The 9,995-nt window shown below is 30.9% G+C and overlaps 1 protein-coding gene across 7 annotated transcripts in view; it reads right to left on the bottom strand.

Annotated features, from left to right (window-relative positions):
• Nucleotides 1-2,990: 2,990 nt before the first annotated feature.
• Nucleotides 2,991-9,995, bottom strand: part of LOC127721545 (endothelin-converting enzyme homolog) — a 66,637-nt gene continuing 59,632 nt past the window's right edge. For all 7 annotated transcript variants that reach the window (XM_052228306.1, XM_052228309.1, XM_052228307.1 and 4 more), the window contains 4 exons: nucleotides 7,714-7,838; nucleotides 7,225-7,380; nucleotides 6,692-6,768; nucleotides 2,991-5,278 (listed from right to left, as the gene is read on the bottom strand). In XM_052228306.1, the coding sequence (XP_052084266.1) occupies nucleotides 5,179-5,278; nucleotides 6,692-6,768; nucleotides 7,225-7,380; nucleotides 7,714-7,838 (458 nt within the window). In that variant the 3' untranslated portion in view covers nucleotides 2,991-5,178. The remainder of the gene's footprint in view (nucleotides 5,279-6,691; nucleotides 6,769-7,224; nucleotides 7,381-7,713; nucleotides 7,839-9,995) is intronic.

The raw sequence follows: 9,995 nt of genomic DNA, 5'->3' as shown, positions 1-9,995 counted from the left end.
CTGGATGCTTCATATCTTGTATATAGATACCTTATGTTACAAAGTTTCCGTCAATCAAATGTCCATTGTCCTTGACCTCATTTTCATGGTCAGTGACTGCTTGAAAAAAAATTTGGTTTTTTTTTCATGTGAATTTCTAAGTTACTAGTATTATGTCAGAGTAAAAGGATAAGTATATTGTTGTACATAGGTTCCTTGCAACGTCTACATGTCAGTCAGACAGATTTCACCTGTCCTCAACCTCATTTCATGGATCACTGATCAAGGTTAAATTTGTGTGATTAGGTCCTTTTTCAAATACTATAAGCAGTAGGTCAACTATATTTTGTGTATGGAATGATTGCAATGGGTACATGTCAGTCTGGCAGGTTTCATCCGACCATGACCTTATTTTCATGGTTCATTGGTCAATGTTGAGTTTTTATGCCCCACCTACGATAGAAGAAGGGGCATAATGTATTCTGGTCAGTGCTTCCGTTCATTCGTCTGTCCATTCGTCCGTCCGTCCATCCGTCTGTCCCGATTCAGGTTAAAGTTTTGGTCAAGGTAGTTTTTGATGACGTTGAAATCCAATCAACTTGAAACTTAGTACACATGTTCTGATCTTTCTAATTTTAATGCAAAATTAAAGTTTTGACCCCAATTTCACGGTCCACTGAACATAGAAAATGATAGTGCGAGTGGGGCATCCATGCACTATGGACACATTCTTGTTTGTGTTTGTTTCTGGTTTTCAAGTACTTTAAGCAATAGGTCAACTATATTTGGTGTATGGAATGATTGTAAGGTGCACATGTCTGTCTGGCAGGTATAATCTGACCTTGACCTCATTTTCATGGTTCATTAGTCAATGTTAAGTTTTTGTGTTTTTCAATTAGCATACACAATAGGTCAACTATATTTTTGGTGTATAAAAAAATTGTAAGGTTTATACGACCTTGACCTCATTGTCAAAGATTTTTTAAATTTTTTTCTGTCATGCTTTTTCAACATAAAATCAATGGTCAGTAAAGCAGGTGAGACATTTCAGAGTGTGCACTCTGGTCTCGTTGAAAGCTGTACAGTTGCCTATAATTGCTTACATCAATTTAATTTGAAATTTGGTGGACAGTTGTCTCATTGGCAATCATACCACATCTCCTTATCTTTATATTACATTATATACTTATATATATTACATTGGTTTACAAATTTTGATTGTGGTAACATGTATCAATCCATTCCACAGAAGCCAAGAAAAGCTTAACAAAAATTTTCCTTGTACAATGAGTGTTGTAAAATTTCAAACTATCAGCAAACAGGGAATGGCTGTACGACTTATGAAAAAATTGCTTACACAGTACAACACAACATGATAAAGCTCCTGACCAAATTGTTCCTTTCCAAAAAGCCAAGAAAAGCTTGACGAAAGGTTTCTTTCTGACAGATGGAAGGAGTGGAGCGGTTACTGGAGCTTTTTTCACCGTTGGCAATGCAGGTAAAACGAAGAACATCTGTCCCACTTTTATATCAGCATCTGATCCTGAACCAACAGATTTTTAGAAAGTTTCACAGAATATTAACTCCTATGATGTACTTTTGCACCTTGTATTTTATTTCTTTATCTGAATGAAAATACAAATTTTTATTTTTGGAAAGTTCATGTGAAATTCACATGAAAAATTAATTTTAGATTAATGTGAATCTAAATTCATGTGAACTTTCCACATGCTCTTCACATATAAGCTTGTTTGAAGTGAATTTTATGTGCGATTCGAGTGAAATTTATGTGAGCAAAATTTTCCTGTATAAGTATTACATAATTCACTGAAACTCAATATCACAAGAGTGCACACACTGAAATGTCTCGACTGCTTTACTGACCATTGATTTTATTTTGATAGTCCTAGATATAAAGCTTTACTACAAGTATCACATAAACTTAACATGATCAAACAAAAAGAGGTCAAGGTCAGTTAACCAAACCGGAAATAAGTGTACACCTTACAATCATTCCATACACCAAAAATAAATTTATCCTATTGCTTATAGTTTCTAAGAAACAAACTTGACCAGGCATGGTCAGATAAACCATGCCAGAAAGACATGTACACCTTAAAAGAGACCAAAACACAAAAACTTAACATAAGCAATGAACCATGAAAATGAGGTCAAGGTCAAATAAAACCTGCCAGACTGACATGTACATCGTAAAATATTTCCATACATATTTTAGCGGGGTCAACATATTTACCTCCTATAACCCGGCTTTACCATTGTCATGAATCATTTTATCATAAATTTGCTGGGTATTACAAAAACATTGAAACTTTTCAAGTTATTTGAGGACATGGACAAAATGAACATTTCAAATCAAAACATCTTTAGTTACAAGATTCTCTGTTTTTCTTTGTCCTTTTTCATTACATACACAAAAGTCAAATGATAATGTTAGAAATCTATGCAATGTTGGAATCAATACAACGTTGTTTGCGTGAAAATATCAATCTATGTGTGATGTCAATTTACTGAAGTTTTCACCAGAGTCAGGGTGTCAAAATACAAAAGTGTGATCAAATTTTCTAATTGGTCATCTATTTCAATCATTCTAGTTACTTGGTTTGCATTTGTGAAAAAGTAGGCATATGCATAGAAAATGTCAAATGATACGACTTTTTCACCTCCACATAGAAGAAACAACTATACCGGAACTCTCCTATCATTGTCAAGATAATTCCTCATTTCAGACTCTAAAGGGTTGCTGTTATTTATTGTTGCTACATTGAAATGAGAAGTGCTATGACATTTGGTTGGATATCCACACATTTAGTTAAGAAACCAAAAATCAATCACAACGTTTTGGTGTCAAATCATAATATTCTAATCATGAATTATTCAAATTTGTCTATCATAGAAACTGTACAAGGATTTTAAAATTTGATTCTAATTAATCGAAGTTGATTGCAAATTAGCAAAGCATCTTATCGTGTGATACAAAAACATAAACCAAATAAAGAGTATTTCTTTTATTAAAAAAAGAAAGGCACGATATAGGATTTCTCTCCATAAACCAAAAATAAAAACAGAACATAATTAATATGAACAATAACACATTGTCATCATTATAATTTAACAATTAAAAAAGACACACAATAAAATGTGCTCAACATTAATCTCAGTCACAACCTTAAATAATACACATTCCCCACAATGCAAATCTTTGTTCCCATGGCAACAAACTTAAATGGAAAAATAATCTCAAATTGACATCTACATGTACCTTTTAAACAATCTCAAATTGACTGACAATGCAAATTTTTTTTTCTCATGGCAAAAAAACAAATGAAATAAATAATCCCAAATTTAAATCTACCTTTTAAACAATACTTAATTGACAGATGACTGTGTTTAAAACTATCTTTCATAAAAAGTGCTACATTGGCTTTAACATTGTTTGAAAATAACACTAGACTTTATTAATCTCAGATGCAAACTACAAGAAGATACATATTTCCCACAATTTAAATCTTTGTTCCTATGGAAACAAACACAAATGAACCAATTATTATTATGCATTTCAGAATGTTATGTATAAAAATAAGCAATGAAATACAATAACATTAATTGATGACGTCACCATTAATAGTAAATGTGACGTCATGAACCAAATATGAAATCTAATGACCCCATACGGATCCATAGGGGTCATCACGTGACGGAGTTAAACCAATCATAAAGTCATAATTTATCTGAGGTTCGATAATTTGACTTATTTTGCTATCTTGTAAAATGTACAAAATATACCCTGCAAGAATAATGTGTACAAATGAACAATATTAATGTGAAGATGATTTTTTGATGCACAAATATAACCCGTTGGTAAAAGGTAAATCATTGAAGTCACCATGGTTACCCTGCAGAATTTAAATATCAATTTACAAGGATAATTTATAAAGAAAATTGTTACAAAATAACTACAGTATTATGCACAATAAATAAGGAATGTTCCATAAATAGTAATTTTAAGCCTCAATGAAACAAACTTTTACAAAATCACTTCAAAACACTGAATCTTTCTTTGGGAATTTCAGAAGGAAAACAATCATCCCTAATCTACAAATTTTCATTATAAAAATACAAAAGACATTGAGAAAAATCTTTTACCAATTTTATCTCCCTTTTCATCAAATCATTTTACTTTTCTATATAGATAAAAAAAAAAAGGGAAAAAAAAAGGAAAACTATTGCATGATGATAAATTGTTTAAGGTGGTACCTAACACTACAGGGAGATAACTCTGTAAAAATCAGCTAAACGTTTTAATTACGTTGTATTGTTAAGGAAATATTAAGCTTCTCAATGATCAAAATTAGTTTTTGTCAAACTGCTATATAACCAAAGAAATTTTTCTGATAAAGTGGTTGGTTCAAATTTTTTGAAATTTTTATATTTTTGTCAAAGGGTCAAAGTAAACATTTTGTCAAAATTTTATGAAAATTAAACGAGCCAAATTAATATTAGTCAAGGTGTTGGGTACCACCTTAACAAAAAGTGAGCAATCAAATGTGTGTTACTTCTACCAGACCATGAAAACTGCACAAATATTGATTATTGGTAGTTTAATGTCCAATAGCAAATATTTGATGCATGTTGTAAGGACAGATCAATTAATTTATTTTTTCTCCCCAATATTTCAATAAAATCCCTCCATCTTTCAATGGAAATATAAAAATAGGGAGCTGTGGTTTGATTGACAATGAAAAAAACTAGCCACCTGAGTCCAAATGACATGGATACTTAAACTACCACAAATAATCTATTTATAATCTCACAACAATCTTTGAATGCAATAATTTCCAGCTAATGCAAAGCCCAGCTGGCAAGTACGAGCAGACAGGTATTTTGAATACCATTTGGCATTTTAAATAATTTTGGCATTTTACTTTATGATATATTTGATATTTGGATTTTTATACCATTTGGCATTTAAAAAATATTTAATTTTTGCATCATCTTTTTTTCAAAAAGACACCTAAAAAATTTCAAAAAGCATTCATATACATGTTACAGTCAAGGAAACATGAAAATCAATACACATATTGTATGAAGTAACAGTTTCACATTTTTAGTTTGAAAAGTTAGGAAGACATAATGGTAGCACCAATTCAGATCAAGGTCTCCTGGGTTCTGTTGCTATGGTTACCACACTTCACATCTATGATCAGGGTTCATTGGAGACCCCTTTGGACAATTGAAGGCTTTAGAAAATGCTGGAGAGTTTATGGCTATACCATTTGGCCTGAAAATAAAATATCAAATGTATAAAGTAACTAGTCAAATTTTGTTCAACTCTTAAAATTTTAGATTTGATTTGATTTTTTGGTGTTTTAACGCCACTTTTAAGCACCGCTTTTGGGCTATTTCGTGACTGCCAGTTTTTATTGGTGGAGGAAGCCGGAGTGCCTGGAGAAAACCACCAACCTTCGATAGGAAAACTGACAATCCTAGTCAATTAAGATTGGAGTCGAGTGCACCCGCACGAGCAGGGTTAGAACTCACAACCTCAGTGTTGACTGGCTAGTGATTACAGTAGTAACTACTTAGACCACTCGGCCACCAAGGCCCCCTTAAATTTTTGAAGATTTTGAACTGACACTTTTGTCACCGGATATATGCATTCTATATATTTTGTTCCATTTATTCAACATTTTATGTTATTTGTATTCTCAAAGTTACAAGTTTCACATTCATATCATACTCATATTTCATATTGCTCTACATAATTAGAAACAGACTATAGATTTGTATGCTATTTTTGGCTATAAGGCCATACAAAAAAAATGCCTAGGTTCTCAGGCCACTTTTTTAAAATATGGATGAGGGAGGCCTTTTTTTTCCCTTTTTTTCAGAAGAAGAAAGTTCTTTCTTTTCCTTTGAGAAATTTCATCAAATCTACTGCTTCAGCTGTCTAGATATATCTTATCAATCATGATCTGCTTACATTCTGAGGAAAAGTTGAATATGAGGCACCATGGCATCAAAACTTTGCTCGTATGTGAGATTTGGCAAGAAATCAAAGTCATCTCGCTCCACTCTACGATGTCTAGTCAATGTTAATTAACAACCTCAATAGAAACTTAACTTTTACATTTTCGTCAAGTGCACAGACGACTCCATTAAGTTATTCATAAACACAAAATCAATATCAGACCGGAGTGAATGTGATATTATATTGATATTTAAATGATATTTATATTCAAATGGCCTCAGCTATGCATGAACTCATAGTGTAGCAATACTAACCATATATAATACTTATAAAGCACTCTTAGAAGTTAGTCACCTGCCAATATATATTAGGAAGGGTGGATTACAGATACTTAGTAAAGTTTTTATTTGAACTACTCACTTATATCTAAATTTAATTTGTTTGATATTGACTACCTACCCACCTAAAAAGCAGCCTATCAGAAAAATTTTATAACAAAAATTGTTTCAATTTTTTTTTTAAAAAGACTTTTTCCTGTTCTTACATTGTTTTCTTGTTTAAAACATGTAACTTTTGTTGTTGGCAAAAAAAAAAAAAAAATAAATCCCTACCTACCCAACCTTACAAGGCACAGGTAAGCAACATCAAACAAAGAGTATTTTACGGGTGGCCTCACAAAATAATTGATACTCACATTAAAATAGGATTTCCTGTAATATTTACCTGATAGGAGCTGGCGAGTGTACATCTGTTAAGATTGATGTCTTAGCATGTGCTGGGGTGTAGTATGCACACCAGATCTGAAAACAAAAGAAAAAACAATCAGGTGTAAAATTTTACTCTTTTTTTTTGTAGCAAGAAAATGAGTAAGATGACCACAATTTTCTTTAATTTTTGCGTACTTTATCTTAAAATTCTAGTACTTTATCTTAAAATTCTATCATTTAGTTTTTGGTGAATTTTACATGTATGATCTTTTCAAAATATAAAAATTTTGCAAAACCTATGGCCAGAATAAAAGCTTCTAGCCCATGATTTTTATATCATATATTCCATAATATAATCTAAATTCTGGCAAAGTATTAAAAACCTCTATCATTTTTAATTTAAATGTTATTAAGTGAAGTTAACCAGTTATTTCAACTCCAGTTAACCTCACCTATTTGAACTCTGGTGTATAGGTGTCTCATTTGCATTCATACCACATCTCTTTATTTCTATACCAAACGAAGACAATTTCCATATAAAATACAAACCTGTCCAAATCCTATGAAGTAAAGTTGTTCTGGTGTTAAGTTCAATCCAGCAAATTTCTCCGTGTCCTCAGGCTTCCATCTACTGAGAGCTGTGTACCCTGACTTTATCCCACCATTGTCTGCTATATTTTCTCCAATTGTTCTTTCTCCCTTTATCTGAAAATAATAGAAAAATATTTTTTGTTGTTTTTTTAAAATCACTTGGTCTCTAAAATGTTAATTGTAGATCTTGATTTTTTCTATAAATATTTACATCTTGATTTTTTTCTATAAATATTTACAATCTTGATTTTTTCTATAAATATTTACATCTAGATTTTTTCTATAAATATTTACATCTAGATTTTTTCTATAAATATTTACAATCTTGATTTTTTCTTTTAATATTTACATTTTGATTTTTTCTATAAATATTTACAATCTTAATATTTTATGGCATGAAATGGTGAATAACATACAAGAACTTTTCTTTATAAATCCACAACTTACATTATGCCCTTGGTATTTGAACTGTGAGTATTGATCAATCATACATTGAGACTTTTGAATAAATCCTTGACTAGATCGGTTTGTCCACCAATTTTCTAAATTTCCATATTTGTCAAAATGTCTTCCTGAAATGATAAAATTATATCATTCTTAATACCATTACTAATCTTATAATTAACCTCTGCTCTTAGAGAAACCCCTGTAAACTTTTGTAAAAAAGAATTGTAATAGATTATACTTTATCTGCCATTACATTACATCAGACATTTTAGAAAAATCACAGGTTAACCTCAGGTTAAGAGTTGTATATTAAAGACCAAACAGCCTATTGTTGATGCGCATCAACTAACGCAACTTGGTAGTGACATAAGCGCTCTATGACGTTGTTTCTAGCCATGAAAAAAACGTCAAATTATAACGTCCTATTTCACGTTTTTCACGGATTCCAGCATGGTGTACGCTTAAAACTACGTCTTCCAAGAAAAGTGGAATTAAGCGGCGCACTGATACCTAGTGGAAATTAAACACAAATGGACACAAAAGATACTACACTATCTGTAACCTCCGTTCTAATAAAAATGATAATAAAAATATAAATTTTGAACTCGGCTTTTTGCATTTGCGCCGATCTGCATTTCACTTTTTTCTTTCACTTGCGCCGATTTTGTCTTTCATTTGCGCCGATTGTGTACAGGTAAATTATAGGTGAAAGTTATTTTTTTATTTATCATATAAACCTCTTCCGTTAGCCAGTTGTACATATGTTATGAATTGTCAATTATAACATGTATATAACTGTTGTTCCCGTGCTCACAAGGGGAGGTGGGAGTAAAATTTCGAGCAGGATAAGTCAATTTAAAAGATATTTGTGCACTCTGTTTACATCCACTAAAATCACGGAGTAAAATTCTATTTACAGCATTTCTAAGCACCACAATAAAATCCATAAAAATGTAACACTAGTACAATGAATTATTATCTTGCCGAGAATTTATATGCCACACATCTGATATATTCCTTTCTTGTCATTTTATCTTTTCTTTCTCGTGTCAAAAAGAAGTTCTCGAACAATATGACCAAAATAATCTTAAACATAAGGGAACACTATTTATATCCATATATTACCATGCAATATACATTCTAGGTTTACTACATGTACATGTACTTACTCGTATAGCAAATAAAGTATCGGGCTAGTGATTAAAAAAATAAAATAGGCGCTAATGAAAGAATCAAATCGGCGCAAATTAAAGATCGATTTTTTTTTTAAATCGGCGCAAATCTCGTACGCCCGTGTAACTTTACACTGGTAAATTTATATGACTTACGCTTAGAATTTTAACTTAATATGTGATTTTCAAAACTGAGTTTTCAGAAGGATAGGCCGATAAACAATACTTTCTAGAAGTTTGGATATACTGGCAACGTCTGCATGTTGCGATTAACTTATTTCTTTAAGATTCTCGTAAAATAATGGTGATCTTGCAATGAAGTTAAATTTTATCTATACTGCTCAATTGACAAAATCTTATTTAAAAATAAAAATGATAAAGTTTCATTGTTTTTTGTCATTTGTTTCATTTCAAATTGTCTCAAGGAGAAATGATAAAGATTTCGCCTGATCTCACAGAAGCTTAAGGCAAAAAATATAAGAAATTAATATACTCAGTGGATGTAAATTAAAATAAAAATTTACGGTTTTTAAAACTAAACTTGGATGGAGAGTTGTCTCATTGGCACTCATACCACATCTTCTTATATCTAATTGTTGTAAATTTAACTTATGACAAAAACAATTGCTTCAAGAATAAGATCCAACATAAAATTTCTCACTTTCAAAAAGCTACAATGACCGGAAAGATTGAAAACAAATTTCGATTTTCAATGCCTGCAATCTATACATACAACCTTGTCTTTGTTTTAATTTCCAAAATGAGCTATTTAGATTCATAATATTTCATCCTGTTTTAAGAAATATACTTTATAGTTTTCAACGGAAAATTATTTTTTAGATTTTAAATCAATTTTTGAATTAAAAACTTATTTGTATTTTATATTTACTGTCTCGTTTATTTAAAACACGTGAGGAAGTAATAACGGGGATCGTATTTTATGATAGGTTAAATGGATGTAAAACGTTTTAGAATCAAAAAAATTAATTCATATATTATAGCTATAATTTTAATTTTCTTATATTTTAAATATTCAGAAATAATGAATCCACAAACTTGATGGAATAATTTGTATACGCTCGTCTTAGTCAGGACACATAATGGTATGAA

This window comes from Mytilus californianus, unplaced genomic scaffold (genome assembly GCF_021869535.1).
Source record: "Mytilus californianus isolate M0D057914Y unplaced genomic scaffold, xbMytCali1.0.p SCAF_12, whole genome shotgun sequence".
NCBI classification, from domain to species: domain Eukaryota; kingdom Metazoa; phylum Mollusca; class Bivalvia; order Mytilida; family Mytilidae; genus Mytilus; species Mytilus californianus.
The sequence above is the reverse complement of the archived record's forward strand: the minus strand, read 5'-3'. Positions and strand labels throughout refer to the sequence as shown.